This window comes from Struthio camelus, chromosome 34 (assembly GCF_040807025.1).
Source record: "Struthio camelus isolate bStrCam1 chromosome 34, bStrCam1.hap1, whole genome shotgun sequence".
NCBI lineage: Eukaryota > Metazoa > Chordata > Aves > Struthioniformes > Struthionidae > Struthio > Struthio camelus.
This window is the reverse complement of record NC_090975.1, coordinates 368,093-382,179: the sequence shown is the minus strand read 5'-3', so window position 1 is coordinate 382,179 and position 14,087 is coordinate 368,093. Positions and strand designations below refer to the sequence as shown.

General features: G+C 57.1%; 2 protein-coding genes across 7 annotated transcripts; one reads left to right on the top strand and one right to left on the bottom strand.

Moving 5' to 3' along the window:
* Positions 1–814: 814 nt before the first annotated feature.
* LOC138063686 (uncharacterized) lies at positions 815–5,740 on the bottom strand. Of its 3 annotated transcripts, none has more exons than XM_068923546.1 (9): positions 5,540–5,740; positions 4,874–4,912; positions 4,114–4,404; positions 3,889–3,948; positions 3,419–3,502; positions 3,148–3,172; positions 2,660–2,703; positions 2,344–2,375; positions 815–1,983 (listed from the first exon to the last, which is right to left on the bottom strand). In XM_068923546.1, exons 1-9 carry the CDS (start codon positions 5,718–5,720, stop codon positions 1,912–1,914), a joined length of 828 nt encoding a protein of 275 aa, XP_068779647.1. In that variant the 5' UTR covers positions 5,721–5,740; the 3' UTR covers positions 815–1,911. The 3 variants fall into 3 exon arrangements, with proteins under 3 accessions (XP_068779647.1, XP_068779645.1, XP_068779646.1); XM_068923545.1 differs by having other exon boundaries at positions 1,764–1,983; positions 3,148–3,196; XM_068923544.1 differs by lacking the exon at positions 3,148–3,172 and having other exon boundaries at positions 1,650–1,983.
* LOC104139879 (butyrophilin subfamily 3 member A2-like) lies at positions 5,716–13,847 on the top strand. Of its 4 annotated transcripts, XM_068923514.1 has the most exons (13): positions 5,716–5,804; positions 6,226–6,317; positions 7,357–7,607; positions 8,155–8,231; positions 8,367–8,714; positions 9,083–9,367; positions 9,947–10,048; positions 10,565–10,621; positions 11,020–11,046; positions 11,261–11,287; positions 12,062–12,082; positions 12,393–12,419; positions 12,718–13,847. In XM_068923514.1, the coding sequence occupies exons 3-13, from the start codon at positions 7,495–7,497 to the stop codon at positions 13,341–13,343; spliced, it is 1,710 nt and encodes a 569-aa protein (XP_068779615.1). In that variant the 5' UTR covers positions 5,716–5,804; positions 6,226–6,317; positions 7,357–7,494; the 3' UTR covers positions 13,344–13,847. The 4 variants fall into 4 exon arrangements, with proteins under 4 accessions (XP_068779615.1, XP_068779617.1, XP_068779616.1 ...); XM_068923516.1 differs by lacking the exon at positions 7,357–7,607 and having other exon boundaries at positions 5,718–5,804; positions 8,099–8,231; XM_068923515.1 differs by lacking the exon at positions 5,716–5,804 and having other exon boundaries at positions 6,151–6,317; positions 8,099–8,231.
* Positions 13,848–14,087: the final 240 nt, after the last annotated feature.

Here is a 14,087-nt window from a genome sequence, read left to right as displayed (position 1 = left end):
GCCTCTGCATTGCACTGGTGCAGCTCCGACACTTCTCGCAAGGTAGTCAGGGTCAGCTATCCAATTGCTTCAGAAGCTCTGTGAACCCTAGGCAGCGCCAGTCCACTGTCCGAAATCTTCTGGCCCATGCATCTCCAGGTGATGCTGAGCAAGCATCCCTTGGGTTGCTCCAGCTGGCAAGCCCTGGTCCCCTCCATGCAGAGCTATTCATGCCATGGTGCAGGACAGCTCTCAACAGCCGCCTCAAGGGAATTATGCTCTAGTGTTCGGAGACAGAAGGATGCTGCCCACTGCAAAAATCCTCCCTGTAAAGGACCCCCTGGGGTTTAGGCTTGTAACATCTTTGCAATATCTGGAATTGCTCTTGCACAACCTATTCCTTCCTGGTGAGCTATCCCGAGCCCTTTCTCTCTGTAGCATCAGCTTCTGCACGACCACACAGTGGTGTGAGTGCAAGCAGCCCAGGAGCAACCATGGGGCAATGAGATATTTTTGGGTTTGCATTTTTTGTATTTTGTTTTGGTTTGGTTTTTTTTGCAAGCCTGTTGTGGAGGCTGCGGGCAACAGAGACGTGTTTGCCTCTTTGAGCAGCAAAAAGATTCACTTTCTATGTGTGGTGGGAGAGGAAGAAAGCTCACCTTAAATGGAATCAAAATTCCCATCAGATCGAAAGGGCAACAAATGCATTCTCTAACAAATCCAAACGGCCCTTTTTGGGTATAATTGATCTGCCAGAACTGAAATAAGAATTCATCTGTAATTAAAACACAGAGGTGGAAAACATCCTATGCTTCAACATGGGGTTTTCCTCATTAAAAGCAGATTTTATTGAAGATTTTCAACTGTGCCATGCACAGGCAAAGTTTCTGGTCATAGAAACAGGGAAATGAAATCCCTGGGCCAAAGTGAAAGTTTAGCAATGGAGAGAGGGGAAAGTGCAGGCTGAGATCAGTGTTTCCCTTCCTAGCAAGCGGGTAAAAATGAATCCCAAGGACAAGAGACTAAATCGACCTGCCGAGGATGAAAATCCAGCGCTCTGCAATTTGCAGCTGGACTGAGACAAACAATATCGGTCCCCACAATCCCTCTGGAGCTGCCGTGACCACGAGGGCTTGGCACACACCAAGCAATAACAGCAGTTGTGTTGCCGAGGGCGCGCAGCTCCTGCAAACACCTTGCAGAGCTGCTATTTCCTCCAGTCCAGGGTTTACATCCTCTGGATAGAGTCCCAAGGGGAGGTGGTTCAGTTGCAGAAAAGAAGAGCCCTCAGTTTTGGGGACTGCAAGTAGGATGGGGTCTCAAAGCTCCTGCTGGGATCAATGGACATTGGGCAACGCTGTCTATGAAGACTTGTTAAAAGGGACCTGTAAAATAAACAGCATCCCCAAAGCTGCAGAGCTGCGTTACAGGGCAGTCAACAATAGTGCCACGATGCAGTAAGTCCGAGTGTTGCTGAAGTTTCTAATTTTGCTGTACATTGTCAAGACTGGATGTCCTTCCTCTAGCCTGGGCCTGATAGCACAGGGTTGTGTGAGCATCTCTGTTTTGGATGTAAATGTCTCACTGCTTCTAGCCGATATGCCAGTAAGGTCAAGGAGATGCTGCAAAAAAAATCCTAAAAAAAAAAAAAGTGAGATTTCTAAGCCCATCTCAGGATTTCATTCAGGTATGCAAAATATTGGTGGAGAAACCTCTCACTGGAGCAGAGGATGTGGAGTTTGCTCATGGATGGAGGCAAGGACAAGAAGGAAGAAAGTGGAGCAGGAAGTGGGTGCAGATGAAATGCTCCTTCAGGGGAGACGCACAGGGATGTTGCTGGGTGCATGAGCCTGGCAGAGGACCACAGACAAGCCAGGGCCTTCTACCGATGATCCCAGCTCCCGTGTGCTCCTGATACCACCTTGCCATGCCTTAATGATACTGGTTCCTCCGTGGTGCAATGGCTGCGTACGTCGATGTCGTATCTTCTGGTGGGCAAGCTGGCTGTAAATGCAACAGAGAAAATATTGCTCTGCCAACCACTCCTGAAAGCACAGAAGATGGTGAGGAATCAGGGCTGAGCAGGAACCCCCAAGTGCATCACTGGCTGCACGAACACCCCTCGACCCAGGAGGTTTGCTGAGACCCTTCCCAAAACAACCCTGCCCAGTAGCCTGGCCTGGTGATGAGCATCTCCCTGTGATGGGTGGCCTCCATGAAAGAGTGGGTGCTGCCTGGGTGGGGGAAGGCTTTCCAAGACCTATGCTATGGGGCAGGAGTCCATCCAATGTCCCAGCCAGGGCCCCTGCAGAGACCGGGGTTGGGAGCTTCTCTTAGTTGGTGCCACTAAAATCCAAGACTCACCTTGGAAGTTCGTGCAACAGTGATGGAGGCATCTGGGGAGAGGAGAGAAATGTCATCACCTTTCTAATACTGGGGAGCCCAGTATCTGAATGTGGCCTTAAGAGTACCCAATATGGGGCAATAATCCCCTCCTCAACCTCTTGGCATTGCCCTTCCCAAGGCAGCCCCTGGTGTGCTTGGCCTTCATTGCCAAAAGGGTGCACAGCAGGTTGCTGGCCACTGGCCGACCCTGCTGCACCTCCCACTGGCCTCATGCCTCCAAATAGCTCCTTTGGTCTCTCCCACAAGGCCTCCCCCAGGGTTTCAGGCTCCTTACATTGAACTTCGTCTTCTGGAGTGTCCTCCTGCTTGCTCTGGCCCCTATAAGGGAGGAAGAAGCAATGATATAACCCCATCCAGCCCCACAGGGACATCTCCTCCCCCGTGCCTCAGCCACCCCCAGCCTTCCGCAAGTCTTCCGCTTGGACATCAGGGCTAATCCCAAAATACAAGGCAGGGAGCTCCAGGGAGCATGGGGGATTATCGGACAGCAACTAGCAACTGTCTTGCAGGCTTGGCCTTGGAAGGACTTTGCTGAGATTCAGGAGCACAGATGTCCCCACTGCAATGGGGTTTTAGGACCAGAATTGCTAACGGAAAGGCATTTTCCTGCCTTCCATGTCTGGAAGGGAAGGAGACAGGAGGAAGGAAGTGTTTGGCATTGCCAGGAACCTCCCTCATTGAGGGGCCTCATGCGTCCCCTGTCTCCTGGCTCTCCCTATCCCCTGGTACGTGTCTGACCTCTTGCCTGATGCTGGCGCCTACCTCTTAGTCCAGAAGCCAGGAACCTCTGAAAAAGAGGACAGGAGTGAATCTGCAAGAGCAAACGCTTTTCCTCACTGCCCCTGTGCAAACCATTTCAGCTGCTCTCGCAGCAGCTTTGCCCACCTCCCCCATGGCGGGATGCCGTTCACGCCCCAGCTCCTGGAGATTTGGGGGTGAAGGCACAAGCCCAGCTGTGCCAAAGACACTCGCCCTCCCCATGCCAACCCTTCACCCACCGTCCCCCAGGCAAGGATGGTGCCCTCCAACAGACCTTTCCTAATTATCAGGCATCCCAGTGCAGCCAGAAGCAGGATACAAGGAACTGAAATGCCCAGGCTGAGGACGAAACGTTGTCCTGGAGAGGATGCAGAAGCTGCAAGTCAGCGGTGACGTTAAATGCACGTTTATTCCCCCAGTTTCACTTCATTTTCTCCAATCCCCATTTGAAGAGTTTGAAGCTCAGGAAAGGGCAGGACAGGTCCCAGTCCTCACAGGTCCTCACAAGGCAGGAGCCTTGTGAGTCCCAAAGCGTTCCCCATGCTCATCAGGAGCTCTGCAGTGGTTTTTAGGGGGGGGGGGGGGAAGGGGGGCTGCAGTGATCCAGAAGACAAAAGCAAGGCTGTAGCTGAAAAAGGGCCTTAAGCACAGCTTCACCCCACAACTGAGGCCGCATGGGAGGGAGACGATGGCTGGACCCCAAGCAGGGCAAGGCTCCAGCTCACAGATCATGGTCCCTTTTACCTGCCAGAGTCGGCTCCTCGCTGGGCCCTGCAGCAGTGTGGGTGCCTTCAGGCTTGTCACCTGAGCAAATGATATGGGGCTGATGAGACAGGGGATGGGGGCTGCCCACCCTCAGGTCAGAATAGGTGTCTCCGTGCCACAGAAGGACCTGGGTAGGGGATGGGGTGAGTGGGGCAGGGATGGCTCAGACACTTTCCAGGTGGATGAGGTCTTTCTTCCCCTTACCTTGGATGTGCAGATGTTGCACAGGGCTGAACTGAGATCGGGTTACCCGGTTCATGATGTCTCGGATCTCATATCCACAAGAGTAGTTGCCAGAACTGGCTGCGGACACACTCTCGTAGTGGTTGTAGATGCTCTTTTTTTCACCCTTCATGGCACTCGCCTCCTGCCCGTTGTGGCAGAAGATGATACGGCTGATGTGGCCGCTGGTGTCCACCGTGCACTGGAGCTGCACAGTTTCACCCATCCGGGCTGCTGTGGGGCTCAGAAAGATGCTGGGGGCTGGGAGATGACCTGGGTATGGAGCAGAACAAGTGGAGGGTGAGCCGGAGACATCTGCCCGTGCAGCAGAGGACGGATGCTGGGGTGGGGCTGTCTGTGCCCCGTCCCTGCTGGAGGCTGCTGCTGCAAGGCAGTAAGGATGCCATGGAAGAGTATTTTCTTCCACCTGAAGATTTCATCCCTCTGCCCCACTGCTCTGAAATGTAAGCAGAGAGTGTTGATGGGCAGAGGGGTTTGGAGATGGGGTTTGGGTGCCCAGTGCTGACACCACTGGATCCCAGAGATTGGGGCAGAGCCTGGTGCAGGCCTGGGTTGAAAAGGAGACCACATGTCCAGCCTATGTGTTGGTTGACTTGGTGCAAAAAGACCTAAATAGAGAGGGGCTCTGCAGAGCACAGGTTTGGTGGGGAAGCCCTAAGCTCCCCACAGGGAGGGGAAAGTGACCTGAGCAGAACAGGGACAGACAGACAGACAGACTGACCTGGGGCTTCACAGAGCTCCTGGCTGACAGCTTGCTGAGCTGGGGAAAGCGAAGAGAAAGCAGTTTAGTGCTGAGTTAGGCCTTTCTCAATGTGCCAAACAACATCTCCCCTCCCCACTGGCAGACACTCTCCCACCAACAGCTCCCCTGGCACTGGCAGGGCAGCTCTGACCATCCCATGCCCCTTCCCTGCAATGGGGAAAGGATCTGGCCTGGGCCAGCCTTGGAGCTGGAGAGCTTCAGGGCTGAAAATGCTGGTATTAATGCTTTCTTCGCTGTGCACAGAGGGAAGGTTTCTATCACAGGCGTGTCCCTGATCACTTGTAGCTTAGCCAACCCCTCCCAGCTGTTCAACCACTGCACTATCCCCCACCCCTCCGCAGGGTAAACTTCTGCAATTTTGATCTCGTGCATTGAGCGCAGACATCCCATCACCCTTTCCATGTGCCATGGCTGCCCTAGAGCCCCTTCCGTACCCGAGATGTGGATTATCTCTGAAATCTGTCATCCAGCCGGAGAAAAAACAGAGCAGCCAGCATCACCTGCATGAGCATGCTGGTTTTCCTGGAGAAACTGCGAGGGCTGGCCCTTACACCTGATGGTCGAGGCTGCTCTCAGTGGTATTTTCCCCACCCTCCCACGGACCAACCAGGCACAGAGACTCACCATGGAGCAGGAGTCCCAGAGACAGGACCATGGGGCCAAAGAGCAGTGCCCCAATGTTGCAGGACTGCCGGGGCTGCATCGATGCTCTGCGACCGAGGAGCAGCTCCAGTTCCTCCCCAACCTTCCCCGTCCCCTCCTCCTCTCTGATGTTTCTCACCACTCCCCATTTCCTCTCTAGCATCCCCCAGCCACGGCATCTCTATTTAGGGCTGGAGTCTGAGACCAGACGGACGTCATTGGAGACAGACCAGGGCAGGCGCTATAGGTAAGGGTGGAAGAGAGGATGTTCACTGAACCCACCACGTCAAATGCGACCTTGATTTTTGTCAGGGACCTGCACCCCAGGCCAGGCAGCTCTGTGTCATATCTGTGTGGCTCCACAGCAGCTCAAGACACCTGCACGATATTGCACTTTTCCCAAAATGTGAGAAGAGCACTTCCCATTGCTGAGCAAGTTGGGAGCCGTCTGCACAGATAACCTCTCATCTGCGCATGGGTGAGGTTGATAGCGCTGCCCTCACCAACAGTTTCTGCAAGGACATTCCTCCCCCTCTCCCCGGGGGAAAATGCCACCTGCCAGGTTAATGAGTGACAAACCTCAGGAGCTTTCACTTTCCCTGGGGCAGGGTTCAGCAGGGTGTGGGCCAATTTCCCCCTCACCCTTTGCCCACCTTTTGTTCCCCCAGGGTGCTCAGTGTGGAACGGGGAACCAGGACCTGGCCAGATGGCTCTCCACGTGGACTCCTCACTAATCCCAGGGATGTGCTGAGTGCTCCAGGTAGGTCCTTCCCCACCACCCCCAGGGCACTGACATCCCAGAGGCTGCCCACACACAGCAGCCCCCACATTTTGGGCTGCTCTACCCTCCCCCCCTCCGCACACCCAGTGTTGGATGCTCTCCTTAGCCAGCATCCCTTTCCCCGCATAGTGCAGCCAGAGGGGGCATGAAAAGGAAAGGACTGCGAGGAATGCTGTGACTCCGTGCTTCCTTCAAATGCACTAGTTCATGCTGTGCTTCACACTGGCTCCCACACTCGACCATTTCTTGCTCACTTCAGGAGCTTTCTCTGCCCATCCTTGCACAGTCTATCTGTTTTCTTTTCTTTCCCTGTATTTCCACACCCAAAACTTGACTCCCTTCGCTCCATGTCTATCCTGGACCCAGCACAGTCCTCACGACCCTCACTCCCCACCCCAGGCCAAGGTCTTAATTGCACTGTGATACAGATGTGGAATAAGGGCTTTTCTCTCCAAGCTTTTGCAACACCACTAGAGGAACCTTCATTAGCTTCTTGTTGTGAGCAAGGCTGTCACCAGGATCTCTTTGCCATCCCTGGGGTTAATAGTGGAGGGGTGCAGAGAGCAGGGTGCATGTGTTTCTCTTGCCACTGAGGCTCTGTAGTCCAAGCAGATGTTCCCACGTTCCCTGGTTGCTGTATGGGACAGACTCTGACCCATATTGGGAGTCTCCATGGGTCTGTAATTGCCACCACATAGGCTCATTGGCAGGCGCTCTGCCTGCCCAGCAATGGTGGGAAACAGGAAGGGAGGGCATTTGCAGTATTTCTTGGAGAGGAAAAGTGCTGCAAGACACTGCTGCAGTGCAGAGGGTCAGTGTGGAGGTGAGGGGTAAAAATGAAGTGTATTTTTAAACCTATAGATTTCCTGTGGTTTGCATTTCCCACTGGTTTTAGTGTGGTGAGTATCTCTATTTGGAAAGGGAAGATGGTTTATCTTTAAGGAGGAAAAGAAATGGGCATTGAAACTCCACCTGAATCAACTTTGTAAAACTTCAGATAATTCTTTTTTTTCTTTAGCAAAAGGTTCCTGCTCCTTTTAGCCTGGCCCGGTCCTGAAGGGGCTCCCCTCCCCACCAGGCAGTTCCCTGTCCTGCAGCCTCCTTCCTTCTTTCTCTTGGACATGGACCTGCCCAGAGGGGTGGGCAATCGCAGTGAATGCTGACAGAGATTGGAGTCCAGGTCCTTGAATGCAAGGCAGCAAGGCTGACTTTTTCAACTTGCAACCCAAAACACCCCTGCTCTCTTATCATTCTCCTCCAACAGATGAGGTTGGTATCCTGGAGGAAGTCCCTTTTCTTTCCAGGCACCTCTTTTCCTGTCTGGTCTCAGCAAACAATAAAACATCAGTGGCTCAATCCTTTGGGTCTGAACTGGACCAGACTCCCTAATGCTTTCCTGTACTGAAAGACTGCGTATGCTAAGGGCAAAAGACTGAAGCCATGGCAATTAGCTTCAACGTGCAGGATAATATGCTTTCTGGATTCTCACACCTAATGGGGGGGGGTCCCCTCTGTCCTCCTGTCCTTGCAAGGGCTGTGATAAATCCCCGGCGGAAGCCCCCGGCTCAGTCCCACACTGACCCTTGCAGCTGAGAGATGCTTTCCAGCTGCAGCATCCCTAATGCATCTGGGAGGGTGCTTATTGAGCATCCAGAGAGCTGGGATGGTGCAGGTGATGGGATCTCACCCCACTTTACAAGATGATATCATCCCATTTCAGCTTTATGCTTCACCCCTGCTGTGTCCTCCCTGTCTTCCAGGTGTAAGAGCATTGCATGTCCCCAGAGCATCTCCCATCCCTGCTGTCTCTCTGCAGGTCTCTGCCCAGAGCGCCTATGACAATGTATTGGTGGCTTTGCGTGGTGCTCTTCTCAGCAGTATGTCCCAGCTCCGGTAAGGCCCTTTGTCTGCTCCTCAGCTAGGTACTCCGTGTAGCACGGAGCACATGGTCTTCCAGGGATGCCAGGTTGTTTCTATTCACCTGAGCTGGGATCCTATCGCACTCATTATTCCTGTTGTTCTTTCTAGGTGGAGTCTCCCTCTCCAGTTCCCAGCAGCCAGTGGTGGGGGTGTTTGGCCAGGACATTGTCTTGCCCTGCCAGTTCTCACCCTCTGTCCGCTTACGTGACATGGAGCTCCTCTGGAGGAAAGATGAATCCGAATATATCATTATTCACAGTTACATGGACAAAGGAAGCCAGGAGCGGTCAGGGAAAGGCTACGAGGGCCGGACAGAGTTGTTCCCCCATGAGTTCATCAGGGGAAACCTCTCTCTGAAGCTGAAGAGCCTGAGGGTGAAGGAAGCTGGAAATTACCAGTGCTTTGTCAGAAGTGCAGAAGGAAGCTACGAGGCCCTCACTGAGCTCCAGATAGAAGGTGAGATGCAGTTGTGGGCACTCCAGGGTCTTCTCGAGCAGTGAGCATTGCCTACATAAGCTTGGGAAGGTAGGCTACAGGTAGGGCATACAGGCCTCTGTAGGAATACATGACTTGCATGACTCTGATTTAATCATTAACCCAAAAAAGGGTTGCAAGACTCAACACAGGATAAAGTGAAAACGAGAAAAGTGGTCTGGGATGAGGGAGGCAACTCTGGCCAGGAGGAAACCTCTAACATCAATCCTGCTCCATAGCTAAGCGAATACTCCAGCAGCAGCCAAAAAAGGAGGGAGAGCACAAGGTTGGGTAGGGATGTCCTCACCCCAAGTACTACATTATCTGCACCTACTCTCCTCTTACTGCAGCTACTGCACCTGTGCACATTTCTCTGACGGGACCTGAGGGATCAGGGCTGGGGCTGTCCTGCAAATCCACTGGATGGTTCCCCGAGCCAACGGTCCGCTGGCTCAGGCTGGATGGGCAGGCCCTGGCAATGCAGCCAGTGACCACCATCACGCAGGACCAGCAGCAGCTCTACACCGTGCAGAGCCACATCACTGTCCCTGGAGAAAAGGATGCTGGTGAGATATGGTGTATTGTGCAAAACAGCCTGACAGGTGCCAAGTTGCATTCAGCCATTGAGCTTGAAGGTGAGTCCCAGCTTGCAGAAACACAATGGTAGGGAGGGCAAGGCAGTTATTAAACCCCCCCAGCTCCTGCACAGAAGCGAGTATGGGGATCCCAAAAAGGGACTTCTTGAGGGAGAGGGAGCAGGGTGACAGACACTTCTCTTGCAGACACACAGCAGGGTCATGCAGGACGTGCTTGGCCAAGACTGCACATCGGGGGAAAGGCCTTCCCCTGCAACCCACAAGCACCTCTGCTGAGGCCCTGTCAGCACCAGCCTCAGGGAACTCCCTTTTGCATGGTCTCCCCTTGGGACACCACCTTTGGTTTTCCAGGTCACTGATTAACGTGATCTCCATGGTGCACTCATACCAAGACGCTCCCTCTCTCTCTCTAACAGGCTGCAGAAAGATGGCATTCCCCCCCACACACACCTCTCCTCTGCAAAAGGGGCGCGCTGAGGCATGCAGGGTGCGACGTCCCAGTTGGACGGGAAGGGTGATTTGGGGAGCCCAGGGGGCTGGCTGCTGGGAGCAGGAGGGATTTGGGCAAGGTGTTGCTGCAGTCTGACTGATGTCCACAATTTGTCTCGGGGATACCAGGAGACGTCTTCCCTCGAGTGTCTCCCTGGCTGCCTGCCTTCTGGGTGCTGCTCGCGTTTGCCCTCCTGGCCCTTGCAGCAGGTGCCTTTTTCACCCACCGAGGTAAGGGGAAGGGTCTCAGGCTGTGCTTTGCTCCTGAGGGACCGTTGACTGGATGACTGCAGGGAGCCGTGGGGGCACGTCTGTGCCTGGCTGGAGGTTGCATGGCTGTTGGCTGTGGGGAGCGTTTCCGCACATGTGGAGTGGGGCATGTGGTGACAGCGCCAGGCTGGCTCATGGTAGAGGGAATGGGAACCGCACCAGCACGTGTTGGCCAGGAAGTGCCCAGCGGGGGGGACCCTGGGTGTCTGCTCAGCACAACGTGCTGCACCAGGGATGAGGGGAGGCTGTCCCGGTTTGGCCAACCCCCAAATGTCTCCTGCGCTTGGCCCCATGCCCTGTCCCATCCCATGGGACGCACCAGCTGCCCACCAAGGGCCCAGCTTGGGGGTGCCTGGTTGGGGGGTGCGGGGTGGAAGCATCCCAACGCCTGCTGCGTGCAGGGACGGGTTCTGCCGGAGTGACCTGCTACTCCAGGCTTTGTCCCATCTGACGGGACGTCTCTTGCTCCTCTCGCAGCCAAGGGGAAGGCGGCGGGCAGGAAAGCTGAACAGGAGGCGGCTCTCCTGGACAAGGGTAGGTCGGCTGTGCCTCCCGTCGTGCCACGTGCCCCCTCGTGCTCCACGTGAGGCCAAGCGGTGCCAGTGCCACACGGGAAGCTGGGCTGGGTCTGCCCAGGCCCCTCGCTGCTGAACGGGTGCCCACACTGGGGGGCAGCACGGCCAGTGAGGGTGCTGGGAGTCCCTCTGCACCACCGGGTAGGCTCCGTCCACGGGGCCATGGGTGGCATGCTCCATCACCTTCAGCTACCTCGAGCTCTGCAGACCCTGGGGATTACCCCAAGGCACAGGCGGCAGCTCTGGCCCCATGTGGGGCAGTCTGCAGGGTGCCTGCACAGCCCTGGCAGAGCAGGCATGTGGCACCTGTCCCAGGGGCTCTGCTGTGCAGCCAACACCTTGTTCTTCCTCTTGCAGAAAAGCTGATGAGGACCATGGAAGCAGGTACTGGGAGTGACCCTGGGTGCTGGTGCCTCTGCTCCTCCTTGGGGCAAGATGCAACCACCCCCCTGCCTATGCCAGCTCCCTGGGATGGCGATGGGACAATGCCCTGCTCCCGTCCCCAGACAAGCACCTTGGTGCCCCACGGGCAGCTCCACCCGGCAAGCATCCCTGGAGCGGGGCCATGCCCCTGACACCTCCTTCTCTTCCCTTCCAGAAAACTATGACCTTCGACTCCAGAAAGGTGAGGTCTGCAGAGGAGGGAAAAGGGAGCTGCCAAAAAAGCGGGCTGTGGGGTCCCGCTAAACTCCCAGCAAGGCTGAGCACCTCCTGCAGGTGCCCAGGAGCTGGGACTGAGCGGGGATCAGCCCCCCGGAGAGGGCACTCACACACGACACGGCACACAGCCCCAGGCGCTTTTCCACGTTGTCCACTCTGCCCCCACCGTCTGCCCCACGGCCCAAAGCCGAACCCCTGTCGCTTGCCGAGGGGGGCGGCGAGGCAGGGGCGCAAAGCTGCTGTCGCAACACCCTTGTGCAAGATGAGCAGAATTCGCTCCGGATGGCAAGCGGGCTCCACAGCTGTCCGGAGAGTAAAGGAGTAGGCTGCGGTGGCTCAGGGCTGCAGCCGGAGGGGATGCCAGCGCGGCCAGGCTGGGTCCAGGCAGCTCGGAGCGAGGCACAGCATCCGCACAAGTGCCGTGCTGGAGCGAGGGCGGTGGAGGAACCCTGGAGCAGCCCCGGCTGCAGGGCGCAGGGTGCATGGGGGTCTGCCGGCTCCGGGGCCCCTCTGAGCTGTTGGCACAGCTTGAGACGGGCCGGGAGCAGGGGCAGCCCAGGTGGGGAGGTGCCCAGAGAGGTCCAAGGGGCAGCGGGTGGCCTCCCTGGGGCGCGGGAGGGCTGCAGGCAGCACAGCCAAGGGGCCTCCCAACAGCGTGCCTCGGGGAGGGAGGGGTGGGCAGTGCGCGCAGGGCTCGCCGGAGGGATTGCACATGCTAAAGACCCTCTTTTGGTTGCAGAGAGAGCCATGAAAGAGCTGGGTAAGAGCTGATGCTTTGTGGCCTTCTCCCGGGGGGGGGGGGGGTCTCCTGCACCTGGTCGTGGCCCCTCAACCCCAGCGCTGTCTCCCACCTCCTGCCCCATCCCATGGCCAGGGCTGGGGGTTGGCTGTCACCCAGGAGGTGCCCAGGTTCCCACAGAGCCAGAGAGGGGCCTGGCCCTGGCAACGCGGGGCATTTCCCGTCATCCCCTGCCCCCACAAGCCACCCCTGAGATTCCCAGGCTGGGGGCCCCCCGCAGGCCCTCCTGCACAGCCTCTCTCCTAACTCTGCCCACCCCTTTCCTTCACAGCTTTCCGAAGGGCACGGAGCTACCAGGGTGAGCGCTGGGGCTGGCGGGAGCTGTGGGGACTGCCACCCACCGGGAGGGGGACGGGTGGAGGGTGCCCTGTGGTGCCGAGCCTGGATCACCCCGGCAGCTTGGGTCCATCTCCCGGCGCTTGGAGCCGCGCAGGGATGCTTGGCTGGGAGAGGCATGGCATGGCCCAGCAGGGGGCAGGAGGCGTCGGGTCTCTGCCCACCCTCCATCGCCCAGGGCACGTGGGCAGGACGGGACGGGGGGCTGGCGGACCCCTCCACAGCCCACGGCTCATGGGGCCATACCCCTCTCTCCACAGTGACCATCACCCTGGACTCAAGCCACCAGCACCCCAAACTTGTCGTGTCGGAGAACGACCGATGCGTCCGGTGCCGGCCCTCCTCGCAGGGGCCAGCCCCCCGCATCGCTGTGGGGCACCCGGGCTTTGCATCCCAACGGGCTTACTGGGAGGTGGAGGTGGGGGACGGGGCGGACTGGGCGGTGGGGGTGCTGAGCGAGAGCACCAGGGCCCAGGTGCGGCGAGGGGCGGTGGAGGAACGACCCAAGGAGGGCTTCTGGGCCCTGCGGAGGACGGCCGGACAGCACCACATCCCCGAGGCTGACACGTGGCTGCAGACCCAGGAGGAGGCAGTTGTCATCGGGGTGTATCTGGATGGAGAAGAGGGGAAACTCGAGTTTTATGACGTTCCCTGTATGGCCCTGATTGCGGACATGCCCGTGCCTGACTCGGAGATGCTCTACCCCTTCCTCAGCCCTGGCCCTGCCATCGGGGGGGCCAGCGGAGATCCCCTCCGCATCTGCCCCTGCAGCGACTGGGATTTCCCACAGCGATTAGTAGCGGAGAAAGCTGCCAAAGATGCCCAGAGCAAGGGAGGTACAGAGGATGGCGGCCACGGCACCCAGGAAGGATCAGGAAACAATTAGGGACTGTCTTCAGCAGGTCCAAACCCCTCCACCTCCTGCTCCAGCGACAGGGAGCTGCAGGAGCCCTGAAGGCCACATCCAGGCCCATCCCAAAGCCCTGGGGAGCTTTGGGGTGCCTCCAGCAGGGACAAAGCTGGGACTGCAGCAGAAACCACTGAGGAGAAAAGCTCCTTGCACCCCACCGGGTGCCCAGAGCCAGAGAGGAAAGCCCAGGCATGGCCTCAGTAGTGTTGCTCCCGGGGCCGAGCTGGGCTGGCCAACCCCTCGGGGCCATTCCCAGCTGCTGGCGAGGCCACACGGCTTGGGGAGAAGGGACGTCTCTCCCCATAGGGGAGATAAATGCAGTGAGGGTGGGTAACGGAGGGACAGAGCAGCTGGTGAGGGGTTGTGTGGTGCCCAGGGCCACATCTGGCGTGCCCTGCACCCGTTTGCAAACCTTTTGGTAGGAAAGCCTGGAAGCTTCTTCCCACTTGCAAATTCCCAAATACAGCGATCCTTTCTGCACCTTCGTACATCTGTCATGTCTCACTGAACCTGCCCCCGTTGCTTCTGTCAGGAGTTTTCCTGCACGTCTCCCCAGGTCTCCATGCATGAGACTGCACGTCCACGTGCCCGTGGCAGCTCCATGCACTGGGGGCTGAGCCCTTTCCAGCTGTCTTGGCTTAGTGGGTGCTACAAACACTCACTGGAGCATGCCACAGCCACAGGCTGGTGGTCGGAGTGTCCTGCAGTACGCCAGGTTCC